General features: G+C 44.8%; 1 protein-coding gene across 2 annotated transcripts in view; it reads left to right on the plus strand.

The window, feature by feature from the left end:
• Positions 1-3,430: 3,430 nt before the first annotated feature.
• smad7 (SMAD family member 7) overlaps positions 3,431-13,329 on the plus strand; it is a 17,970-nt gene continuing 8,071 nt past the window's right edge. Inside the window, exons 1-3 of one of the 2 annotated variants that reach the window (XM_020600932.1) lie at positions 3,431-4,979; positions 5,914-5,967; positions 9,353-9,424. In XM_020600932.1, coding sequence (XP_020456588.1) covers positions 4,514-4,979; positions 5,914-5,967; positions 9,353-9,424 — 592 coding nt within the window. In that variant the 5' untranslated portion in view covers positions 3,431-4,513. Of the gene's footprint in view, positions 4,980-5,529; positions 5,834-5,913; positions 5,968-9,352; positions 9,425-13,329 lie in introns of those variants that run through there. The other variant, XM_020600933.1, reaches the window with a different exon arrangement.

Here is a 13,329-nt window from a genome sequence, read left to right on the forward strand (position 1 = left end):
AATAAACTTTTGGAGTGTCTCGCAAAACAATTCATTTGATGACATCCCCTTCAGCTTTTGTACAATTGTATTGGAAATGGGACTCTTTATTTTTTCTGGTATTTGTAGACCAACTTATCAGTCACGTCAAGATAATTGGCAGGTTAATCTACAGTGGAAGTAATTCTTCGGTGTGTTGCTTTTTCAGTGCACTGCTGTGGAGATAAATTCCTGAGTTTGTTAGTGTAGTGTCTGTCTCCATTCACACCAGTGATTTGTGGAGCCTCTGTTGACTTGACACTGCAACGCTTCCCTCTGTGAACTCACGGGATGAATTTGTACCTGCACAGGCTTCATCTCCAGTTGTCAGTTCATTATCATGTCAGGATGAATTTTACTCCTTTTCACTTTCAGGGGAATTGAGACAAATCTTTTCTAAATATTCTGGTTAAAAATTAAAGTTTCCTTGTAGAAAGAAAAGAGAAACATGTAGCAAACTTTGACCTGGCTGCCTGAAAAGATTTTAGGATGGACGTGGGTCACCGGTTAGTTCGAGGACAGCATATCTCACCAGAGCTTTCCCTGCCTTTCTCTTTCATTTGGGGAAACCACAACTGGAGACACTGGCAAATATTTTTTGTTTTTTTACACAGTGTGATGAGAACAGAAGCACATCCAGCTTCTCGCTTTTCACCCCACAATTTTGTATATTTTAATTATGCAGTGACATTTACCAATGTGGGTGTTTTTGCTCTTCCCTGACAAGATATCAGACGTGTAAGTGGTGAAAAAAGTCTCCTCTATCTTTTTAATTAAAGTTGTCTTATTTTTATCATTCTTATCTTAGCAGTGATGGGGGTCCTGTGCGCTGTTTTTGCTATACTGTGGTTCAGACAGAATAAGCTGCTTTAATTGCATATGTATGACCACTTGTCTAGAAGCAGTCACTGTGTCAATAAATTATAGTAAAGGCCAAGACTGCTGTCTAGAATATTAATCCTCCATCTTCCTCTAAAACCCAGTTTTTCCTTATTGCATGTCCTGTCTTGAATGAGCTCTATCGGCCTCATGACGGCCTAAAGTGAGAGCATCTTTAACTCCCATGCTGGGACTGAAATTGACTCAAAATATTCAAGCTTATAGAAATGACAGAAATCATCTAACCTTGTAAGATGTTTTGATCTGTGAACAATTGTGGCGACAAGTTACAGTAATAAGCTGCATAAGCAGATAAAAGTGCAAAGGAAAGGTATTGAAATCTATAAAAAGGAAAATGTTCTAAATAATTATAAATATAGATTTGGAGGAGTCAATATGGATCAAATCTCATCTTGTACTTTGTGAATTTGATGTATATTGTTATAAAGTGCTGTAACCTGACTGGGAGGAGTCATTTGAGAAACAGTTAATGGATCCAAAACACACAAAAGGATTTTGGCAAATCCTGCAAATATTAAACAAAAGCAGAAATAAATGTCTGACCGTTGATTAATTCATATTATTGTATTTATATTATTAAGGGGAATACAGTGATATTGACTAGCCCTAAGGGACTGTGTGAAAATAATTAGTAGGGGAAAGAGGGTCAGTAAAGGGTGAAGTTGTTCCTGAGGTAGCCTGACTTCCTGGGGGAGGAGCAGTGGTGGTTGTTATTTTTCTATCCATCCTAATTTTATAGTTTGTTTCTTTTCAGTTTAATGTATTTTATTGCTTTCACTTGTGCACTTCATCAGTGAGGATGTTTATTAATGTGTAGGCCTAGATAAGTGTTGCACAACAGAAGTTAAGACTTCACTAGGGTGTGCAATAAAACAGGGCCCATATGAAACACTAGATTATTGAAAATGCACCTTTCAAGATTCTGTTATTTTTTAATTAATGCGGCTCAAATGTGCCAAAACGAAGTCTTGCCCCGCACCTGTGTGCAGGCTTTATTGTGGACTCTACCAATCTGAAATGAAAAACTGTTAGATAAAATAGGCTACTTCCTGGAGCCTGGAGAATAATCAGACACACAAAGGGAAGGGTAGGGATGCAGGGAGAGGGGAGGGGTTAATCTACGTCTGCAGTCACTTCCACAATCCGTCTGACAGCCCTTTTTCCCCTGACTGATTACTTCCAGACTACTAAACGGCGCAGTCCCCTGCACCGTTGGGCTTTTGCGCGGCGCCAGTGGGGGGTCCAGGGACAATGCGGGGACGAGCTATTGACTACCCCCAACCCACACTCCCGTCCGTCCCCAAACCTCGCACATCGATCGCATCATCATCATCCCCCCCACCCCCACCCCCCCGCATTCACACTAATGCAGCATAGTGTGACTGAAGTGTCTGTGGTTTTCTTGTGTGTTCAGGTTGCGCGTCTCTTCTCTTGTTCAAAATGAGATGATTTCACCAGTTTGCTTTGAGGTTTATATGGTTTATGGTTCTTTATATTTACCATATTCATTATGTATCATATTGAAATAATAACCTGCGTTAAATATGAAAAGTGCGGTTAAATGTCTAACAATCAGTTTTATTTTGGCCTATAAATACAAAAAAGAAAGTAAACATTTAAATGTGTATATGCCATTGTCTCTTAAGCTGCAAATAAAACCACTCTTCGTGACATGATAAATATGGATTTAACCTATAAAGACAACGGATATAATGTTACATATCCTGTTATAAATCTGCTGCCAGGCAAGATAGGAGACTGATCTTTGGTTCATGGACCGTTGTACTGAACAAATAAAGAAAGGTGGAAACTGTTGTATTAGTAATTAAGACATGACATGCGGTTGCCCCATCTGAGAGCCAAACGTCCAGAGGGCGGCAGCAGCGCACTCCCATCTGTGTTTCGGACACGTCGGCTCTGGTGTCTCTGAGTTTCATAGGTACAAAGTCTCTCTCTCTCTCTCTCTCTCTGTCTCTCTCTCTCTCTGTCTCTCTCACCCAGCTCTCCCAGTTGTGCTAGATGACTCCATCTACAGTGCTATAACCTTAACGCAGCTGGAGTTTAAACCTAGATATCTCTTTGGTTCATGGAGCTTAATGGGAGCGCAAGCGCAAGTAAAACCTTTCTGAAGGCGCAACATTGACGATTGCAAACGTTTTATTTTGAGCAGAAAACAGGAAAGCCTGTGTTACAGCACAGGTTGATATCAGTCTATTTTCCAGATCAGTTTCAGCCTATACACTTTTAGCATATTAACCACAGCAGGCAACCAAGGGATCTGACATTAAAGCTCAGAAATGTTAAGAAAGTTAAAGTAGATGTCTGAACTATTCATTTAACATTCAAAGGTTTTAACAGAAATTACTTTAAGTGGGAATCTGTATTGTTTGCCCTCGTTGCTATAGGTTCCCAACCTCGACCTTTTACTATCAACACAACTATTCTGGGAAATTTTTACATTTTCTACTGTGTGCGTGTGTGTGCGCGCGCGGGTGTACGCGCGCAGTGAGCTCTACTTGATCTGTTGTTTGCGCAACACAATCACATTTCTTTTAAGCGACAGGGTGTCTAGACACACACGTGACCGGGCGCGTCAATGCGCACTGGAGACTGGAGCCGGAGCAAGGGCACCCAAGCCATCCGCCTCCTTTACAGACAGAGAGCGTTCTACCCCCCTCGAGATCAGTCATCGGGCTCTTTCTTCCACATAGACGCGGAAACTTCGTGTGAGATATGAGCTTGGATCATTTTATCTGAACGCTACTAAAATAGGTTACAAGGCTCCGTGCGTGGACGCAACCCCAGGGTCTCTCTTGTTTTGCCCCTAGTTTTGGAAACGCAACTCAACTCGGGTTAGAGATCCAGTCCTGGATTTGGTCCCTGGCTCCTGAACGAGGCTCATTCCTGTCAGCACACCACATCCTCTGCAGCCGAGTGGCATATTTAGACGATAACCGATAGAAAGCCCCCACAAGCCTGGTGGAGAGAGCCCTACTCTGTCGGATCGAGGATTTTATGGATTGTTTTTGAAGACAGCGGCGAGCTTCGGTTTTCTCGGGATAACTGTGATTGCCTTTTGGCTCAATTAGGCCCCAGTTTGTCTGATTTTACCACATCTGGTGCGCATATATTGAAAGATGTTTTGACTTTGTTTATATGCTGAAAATCGACATGGAGAGTGTTTTAAAGGGGTCAGTTCACAGCTCCAGCCAGGCTGCACACCATCCATTGAATAATTGTAACACATTCTGTCTACATGCTGCTGTGTTGTACCACTTTTCCCCGCAGCCTTAGAGCTACGCTGCTAGATTGATTGTTATAGGTTAGTCTTAAACGCCCGGAGGTGATGTTTATTTATCCTCGGAGGAAAAGGTGACTGTCCCGTGAACCTCGACTGCTTTTTGGTGATCTAGCCTGCAGGAGAAGGCACGAGAGACTGGCGTATGCTACAGATTTCCTCGGCTTATCCAACTCCCAGTTTTTCCAACGTATTTTTTCAGGCTGTTTGTCATTGCCTGGACTCGGATCCCGGAATCTTCATGATTTGCGGACACAATGCTCGTTTTTTAGCCGGGGAACCCTCTTTTCGTCCCGCATGTTTAGGACCAAACGATCGGGGCTCGTCCGGCGACTCTGGAGGAGCCGTGCGCCCGTGGAGGGCGACGGGGAGGCGGACAGAGGGACGCATGGCTCTGGGAGCTGCTGCATGGGCAAAACGACAAAGGTGGCCAAGTCCAACGCCGGGTCGGAGGCTGAACTGAAGGCACTGACCCACTCGATACTGAAAAAGATCAAAGAGAAACAGTTAGAGGTGCTTTTGCAGGCCGTGGAGTCCAAGGGGGGTGCCAGGAGCCCCTGCTTGCTCCTGCCCAGCAAGGTGGACGCCAAAGTGGGTCAGCACTCTTACTCTCTCCCCATGCTGCTCTACAAAGTGTTCAGGTGGCCGGACCTCAGGCATTCCTCGGAGCTGAAGAGGCTGTCTTGCTGTGAATCCTACGGGAAAATCAACCCAGAGCTCGTTTGCTGCAACCCGCACCACATGAGCAGGCTTTGTGAACTCGGTGAGATGCATTATTATTATAGCCTCATCTTCACAACAGAAGTTCTGAAATTGTGTTTAATTCTCTGGTGCACGGGCCCAATTTTAAACCATGTATAAGTTCAGACACAGTGACAAAGAATTATGAGACTCTTAAAGGGCTAATTAGCCTAATTTTAATGACATCACCTCTTTTGGCACAGTTGTCTTGAGTTTCCATAAGGTCAAACTTGACCTGTGTGGAAAGCGTGCCAAGTGGTCCTCTTCATCTTTTTAGCAGCGGTGTCATTAAATTTGAATGTGGCATGTTACAATGAAGCAGTGGTATCACAGAACCTTTTTTTAAACCAGATGTCCTCCATTTTTTATAACCATGAACTGTCACTGTGTTGTGTTTTTAAAGGCTACATGTGTTGATTTCTTAACAGAGATGCGTTAATTAGACTGCATCTCCATGGTTTCTGGCACTAGAAAGGTGCCAAAACACGCACGAGCTGATTATTTCAGACTAAACCGGGCCATTTTCAAGTTCATCACAGCCCCACTTTCCAAACAAACAGCCTGTCTGGTATTTAAGCATTTCACAACTGGCATTTCCAAAGTGCAGAGCGACTCAGCTAGGGCTTTGCTGTCTTTGCACGGTGAAGTTTCCAGGTCCTGTGTGTGTGTGTGTTTGGACGCGCGTGCGTGCGCGCGCCTGGCGTCCCCGGCAATAGAGGCCCGTATCTCAGTTTGTCCTAGACGCTGATAGTGGCCCTCCTGGCGCCAGGCGGCCCCCTGTTTATCTGCCTGCCAATGAAAGGCAATAGCCGCCCCGCCGGCCTCACTGCCTGCGCCTCCAAGCTGAGCTGACAGACACAAACCGCTTTCCCTGAAGTATGACGACACTTATCATAAAGTTTAGATCTCTTCCTTGGGTTTTTTCCTCATGCTCTTATTTGTTCCCTTCCATGCAGAGTCCCCTCCTCCTCCATACTCACGCTATCCCATGGACTACCTTAAACCACCAGGTGAGCTTGGTCGACTGGTATTATTATTACAGAAATGCTTTTTTTTGTGTAAATCACATTTTCTTTGCCAAAGGTCATCTTAAATTCATGTGTTGTCCATATGCCTGACATTACATATGCAAACAGTTTTATGTACTGCAGTGCATTTGTGTGTGTGTGGAAAGTGGCTGCATGTTATGTTGTGATTTATGATAGCAGTGGAGTGGCACGCCTGGCTGGCTGGGCAGTTCTAGCATGGCTGGCAGCCAGGGCAAAACAGCACAAAGTTGAGAGAGCAGCTATAGACTGACTTGCACATCACCAGGGGTAAAGCGTGTGCATGTGTGCGTCTGAGGTGGGAGGGGGAGTTGTATGAGTGCTTGTTTGCATGTCCATCTATCTATTATGAATCGCAGCACAAAACGAAACGGACAGACAGCGGTGTCTCTGGAGCCAGCCAGCCTTTATCAGCTGAATTAATCAGCAGATTAAGGTTGAGGGCTTTTGTGTGGGGATGTGTTTCACCATCCCACATCTCTCTGTTTGGATACTATTTGTTTTAGGGACTGGGAGAGAACATTTGTGTAAGCCTTTTCATTTCTCCTACTGATCCTCCAACAGGCTTTTTTAAACAAGATTCTGTCTTGTTTGACTATTTTCTCTCTTTTCCTGTGTCAGAGTCCACATATTGCTGTGGTTGTCTCTGTGTTCCCTGGTGCCAAAAAGTGGCGTCTCTTCACCTATTAAACCAGTTTTGAAGCGTGTTAAATTTCAGGTCATAGCCATAATAGTGCGAGAGTGGGAAGGAAGAGGAGATGCAGCTCCTGTAGATTGTATACAACAGTTTTCCTTCATGCCACTAAAATCTGACTAAGGTATCAGTGTTAAGGCCACTGTTTTTAATTTTCTCCTCATTTCTTTGCTCATTTACTCCTGTCTGATCGTCTGTCAGTACAGGAAAATCCCTGTTAAACAATCACCAGTTACTCAGATGAAGGAGAAAGTGGCTTTCAGTGAGTGGAAACAATAGGAAGTCATTGCAGCTGCAGCTGTGGTTTTTCAGAGCCCCCCCTTCTCCCTGTCTTTGTCATTTTTATCACCAGGGTTTAGTGATATTGTGTTACCTGAAAAGCATTTCCAAAGCCTTAAATACAAGCAGAATTGATTAGAAATGTTGAGTGCAATCCTTTTTATACTCAACCCACTGCTGATGCGTGCTTCATTGTAGAACTAGTGCATTTGTACAAGTTCATTTGGAGACTTTCCACCAATGAAAGGAAACTAGAAGGTAAATAGGAAATGCAAGCTGGATGCAGACAAAGGAAATGATTACACAACTCATATTACCGCTCTGTTTCCCCTCCTGAGGCAAACTAAAAAAACTTGAATTGTGTGTCTGTGTGCCAGCAAGAACAGAACAAGACAAGGAAAATATCAAATTCCTTGTCTGTCTCCAAGTAGACCTTTTTAAGTCATATTGTTTTTTTTGTAACTTTAGCGAAGAGGTGCAGCAGACTTGAGCCCACCTGCTATGTTGTTTCTTTGTTTGGTTGCATTCATTCAGTGCAGCTGCATTTGTGGTTAATCAAATGAGACTGTCTGTGTGTCTCCATATCAGAGGAAGGAAGACAACATATTTACTATAACATTTAAGCAGGCTGGAGAGTACACACACACACATGCACAGAGGATAGATGAACGGATTATACAAAAGGACCTGGGTTTTTCTCCTGTCACCACAGGGAGCTCTCAGTCATCAGCTCCTTCCCATTACTGCAGTCTATTACAGTTTCCACACTGTTCTCTGTATTTGCACTGTTTTAGCAAATACAGTGTTAAATCATGATTACATTCAGAGAATATGCATTGTTAACTCTTAGAAGACATCCATCCATCCATCTAGGCATTATCTATACTTCTCATTAATATGAAAGCAGTCCAGGTGTAAAACACTACCCTGTTTCAGCTCTGGGGAATATAAATCACATACTGTTGAGATCTTTCTCTCTGATGCCCATTCAGCCCTGTGGCCAGCTGAGAACTGTTGGTCCGGGAGACCAGGGCAAGGCCGCTGGCAGCCAATAAAAGCAAGGAAGGCTGGGCTATGCCCGTGCGTGTTGTTACTGCAACCACAGAAGCATGAGCTGCATCTGGACAGGGCAGGGTGCAGGGCTCGCAGTGAAACCACTCTAGTCACAGGAGGCTGGTGAGATGATCTGTTAGCTGGAGAGTGGAGGTCTTCAACAGAGGCACCATGTTTCTCTCCCTCACCATACAGTGTGTGGGTTAAATTCTTACTGAACCCCGACATACAGTGTAGTGACAGTAACCTTTTTGCTTCAGTTTTCCTCCATCTCTGGGCAAATATCATTGTTAACAGGTCATTTTGCTTTTTTTGGTGCGAACACATTGAATGCATGTGTAGCACATTATAACTCTCAGAAACCGGCACTTAAGAGTCATAACTGAGTCAGAGTGGCAATGAGCACCACGCACGCTGTGAATGGATGGTAGGTGTAGCACCGCGCTGACACGCACCATTAGTGAACATCAAGGTAGCAGCAGCAGCAGCTCTGCAGCAGAGCCCGTCTGGTCCCAGCGGTGTGCTGCTCCGCTCGGCGCACACCGCAGGTTTCTTAAGGCTCCGTTCAGGTGTCATGTTGAAACTAGTCTACATCACAGTGTTAGTGTGAGTTAGACATTCAAATGCAAAAAAAGAGGGAGAGGGAGAGAGTGGGGATAGTTTTGTCTCTTGTCTGCCTGCTTTTGTAAATTCACAGAGAAGCTCTGTATCCCTCATCGTTTTTGCCAGGATGGAGTGCATCCTGTTATTTAAACTGCAAGGCAACCACACGCAAATGTTCCATTTATTTTTAGGTAGAAATACATTTGATACACCTCTGATTTGGTGTAAACACTCAGATTTCTAGTTTAGCTTGAACACATTCACAGTTTTTGGACAGAAAAGCAGAAACCAGAAGAATGTGAAGAGACAAATCACCAGACTGGTTTGCGTCTTGATTAAATGGGGAGCTACACTTACAGTCTGCTAATATCTGATCTGTGTTTGGTTATTGAGCAGGGATCAGTCTCCAACACAAACCCCCACATCAGTCATTAGCAGATCAGGAACTTGTCTATGCAGAGATGCATGGTTAACGTTCCTCCTGAAGGAGTGGATTATGGGGGATTATCGGGGGTGTAAGAAACTCTCCACTGTAAGTCTGTGTGTTGGTGTGTGTGTGTGTGTGAGCGTGAGCCTCATCGTCAGCGTCTTCATTAGGCATTGATTTCACCAGAGTGATTGACGGCCTCACAGCTGCTGCTTTGCCTTCAACCACACAAACACTGCACTAATTCAGAGTCTCTCTCTCTCTCTCTCTCTCTCCCTCTCTCTCTCCATTAGATTCTCCAGACTCTGGACCTTCATCCAGTGACACTGGGGAAACAACATATTCGGCCCCTGTGGGGCTTTCAGGTAAATATTCATACAAATGATTTCTATTTTACCACCCCTTTTCAACTGTCCGTCCTCTTTGCCAGTAATATTATTTTCCTCCACTGTTTTCTTTTCCTTCTCTTATGCATTCCTCCCAACACACACACTCACCTCCCCTCCATACTTGTGATGATGAGGCAGTGATTGTGGGGGCCCCTGCTTCCCCTCTGTAATAAACCAAAAGCCAGTGAAGGAGGGTGGTGTCTGTTTCACCCACATCCACATGAATTCCTCCCTCCTGGCCCTTTGAACAACGCTCCTCTCCTCTCCTCTTCCTCTCACATTCCCTCTCATCCCTTTTCGTGTCATGTTGTAATGCAAGACAAACACGCTGAACCGTTGTTTGGAGAACAATATGCTCTGTGCGTGCGGTATTGGGGGGAGGGCTTCAGCTGACATGTAAGTGTTTGTTTGGGTGTGTTTGAGCATCCAGGGGATGTCTCTGGGCTCTGTGTGTGGACACAGGCGCCGTTCTTTTTTCATCTCTTATGCAGGATGTGTTTCAGGCTTCCTCAGCTTTTCTTCCATAATCCCCTCTGGCGGCAATCCCTTTCTTACCAAGCGCCCCGTCCTCAGGCTACAGAATAAGATTGTGTTCACAAGAGCAAGAGTTTGTTCTGTTTAAGATTGCTCCATGCTGCTTTCCTTTGCCTCAGATGGTTCTCATTACTGGGCCTTTAAAGCCTGTTTTATGTCAGTTGGTGTTTGCTGCCCATTTCCCCCCCTCCTTTGTTTGGTGGTAGAGGGGTGGAGGGGTTAGTCTGCCTTGATGTGTGTGTCCCTAGATGGGGGAAGAGATTGGAGCAGTGCTTACAAGAACAGTGGAAACAAAGCTCTGCCTCTTTTCTCCTCCAGACATTCAGAGAGGCACTAAAAAGTCCTCTACATGAATCGACTAAAGACACATTTTAGACCTAATTCAAACTTTGAAACCGAAGACCTGGAATTTTAAAAGGCAGCCCCATGTTCCTTCCCTTCCTTCTCCCCTCCCTCAGAAAAATGTTCATGCTATGTCTCTTCCTCCTCCCCTTTTCCTTCCTGGCAGTGTCGGCCAGTGAACGGGCCTCCTCAGTAAAAGCAATAGACATAGAAAGGCCAGGGCACAATGGCCAAAACGCTCTACCCTCATGATTTCCCTGGCAAGCCAAGGAAAAATGGCTGCTCCATTTCTTCTTCCCCTCCCTTGCTTCCCTCCCTCTGGGACCCTGACAAAAGAAACATGGCTCTCCCAGAGGCCCGCTGCTGACCTTCTAATTCACTCCCTCTGCCCTTTTTATGTTCTTCTCCAGACATATTTACAAAAAGGAAGAAGGAAGAGAGAGGAGGGCGCCTTTGGGGGGAAGAGTGTGGCAATGACTTGAAGTCAGCAAAGAGCTGTACTCTCACTATGTTGCACTGTAGTAGAATAATTAACTTCTTCTCAGCTTTAAGAAAAAGCCAGAATGGATTTGTGAAGCAGCATTCGAGGTAAACGTTTGCGAGACTGAAAAAGTACCCAAAATGAATCCTCACTGATCCAGAAGAAGTAAACAACCTCCTCTCCATCTTGGAAAAAGCCAAAACCATCCAGGCTGGAAGGAGTTAAGTGAGCTGTGACAACGACAAGCACAAATGCAAACTAGGCTGCCTGCCAGGCTGCCAGCGCCAAAGCTCCTCTTGCTTGGCTTGGAAAACAGCAGAGGACAGGAGGGAAAAGGAGAGGAGCTGGTGTTGATTGCTGGAGGCCTGGAGCTGGGTGTCGGGGTGTTGATCTTGGTCTGAGCTGGGTTCAGGGCTTAGCCCGGGGGTTTCGGTTCACACAGGAACTGGAGAGTGAGCTCAACAAAGAGATTTGGAAATGGGAGTTTTAAGGGTCAGGTTTAAGAGGGTGTTAAATTGTTGGTTATGAATCTGTGGAGTGTGAAGCAATATTTAAACGTGCTGGAGACTAGAATGTTTATGAGCAGCTCAGGTAGCACCCACATAGCCAGTCATCCATTTTGTCAAGCTTAAGAAGTTTTTTTTATTCTAATGAAAGACCTCTGTGAGCTTGACACCACAGTAGTTTATATAGTAGTGTATACAGTTACTTTTTTCTCTGCTAGTGCTGCTGTGATACCTGAGTCTTAGTCCTGATATAAAAACAACATTTCAGCAGCTTTTCAGCTTTCTTTTAATTTAACAAATGAATCCAAATGTTGTCGAAACACAAGCAGATGGACAGTTACGTCTAAAACTGGCCAAAGTCTGGAGCTATCCAGTCAAATAACAAGTAGCTTCATGCAGCTTTTAGTGCCAGTTTTCTCACTTCATGCTTGGTAATATGAACCCATTTGAACCAAAGAAGCACTGAGGATCAATACCCAGCTTTAGTGTGTACATTTAATGCGTTAACTCGTCTTTAGAGGTGAGTTCCAGTCTGTCAAGCTCTCACTGGATGTGTGGCATCAGAGTGTGTGTCGGTGGCATGCCTGCTGGTGCCATCAGGGACTGACCCGGAGTGCCTGTGTGTAAGAGGATCCACTTGGGCTGCAGTGACATGTACGCACACACACACACACATGTTCACACATGCACACAGGCAGGCAGATTGAATGACCTGATGCAAGTCCTGGCGCACAGCCGACTGTCACACAGGAACTTCCTCCCTTTGCAGGTCAAATTTAGGCTGAGTTGTATTCTTAAACCACCAGCCGGTCACCTCACTCGACAGACAGTCAGCCAGCCCTTCACTCAGTCAATTAGTCATCCACTGAATCGGCAGGAGGTATAACCTTCATCAGGGACTGTAATGGATTAAATTTATTCTTGGCATCTCGGCTCATTAAATCAAACTAGTTCTGCTGTCGTATAGAAATCCCCAGAGAAACAGCCCATTTTTGGTCCAAGAGTGAAAAGGTCTGTGTGTTTCTTTGAATTTGTTTGTTATGTTATTTACCGGAGATGATGTTTAAATCACATATCACCGATGTTACACCAAATAAACTGTCCGAGTTTCAAACTGAAGTCAGAAACAGAGCACCCTCAGTCTCCCTCCTCACTCTCTCAGCATTCCTGTCTTGTTTGGGTTAGCGGGGAAAGGAAAGGGCCGCGCAGGATATGACCTCATGTCTTTGAGGAAAAGGCAAGTGGACAGGGAGGCAGCCGAGGCCTCATCTTGACGGAAAACAAACAGTGGAGTGCACCAACCAGAAAGAAGGGAGGGAGTAAAACAAGAAAGAAAGAAAAGGAATGGAACATTTTTACAGTATGCACACTTTACAGCCAGGTTCGTTGCCACAGAGAAAATGAACACTTTATTTAATTTTAATTTTATTTTTGTCCTTTCTCAAACATTAAAAGGAAGGAATGGAGAGAGAGAGAGGCGGCTTGGGGTGGAGGAAGATATGGCCGGCAGCTCAGCTCTGTTCTCTGTAATTTGGAGGCTGTGCGTTAGCCAGCGAGCTGAGCGGAGCCGGGCCACTCTATGTCGGGCCAAGATCTCTCATTACTCCCCACTTCCTCTCCTTGCACAGCAGCCAAGCCGCCTCTTGGCATGGGACTTAATTTTGGTTTTGGCTGTCCTCTGTTCCCCACCCTGTGTCATTATGCTGTGCAAATCGAAAAAACAGCATGCAGAGGATGGAGGATGTAGAGAAGTGGAAAAAAGAGGATAAAAGAAAAGGGGCCTAGTTTGCATGTGTTTGTGTTTTTTATGCTGTGTTGTCCGGGTCTAGCATCAAGGTAATGTTTACATTAGCTTACCTATAGCGTAGCCCCCTGATTGAAAGGTGTACTATGCAGATTTGCCTCAGAGCCAAAGCTGGAGGGAAGCCCAGAACAAGATGAACATTGTTTTGGTTTGCAGACACTTTGCAGAAGTGGAATTTGACATAACCTGTATGAAGATATGAAAGATAGAAAGA

Source organism: Monopterus albus, unplaced genomic scaffold (genome assembly GCF_001952655.1).
Source record: "Monopterus albus unplaced genomic scaffold, M_albus_1.0 scaffold49.1, whole genome shotgun sequence".
Taxonomy (NCBI): Eukaryota; Metazoa; Chordata; class Actinopteri; order Synbranchiformes; family Synbranchidae; genus Monopterus; species Monopterus albus.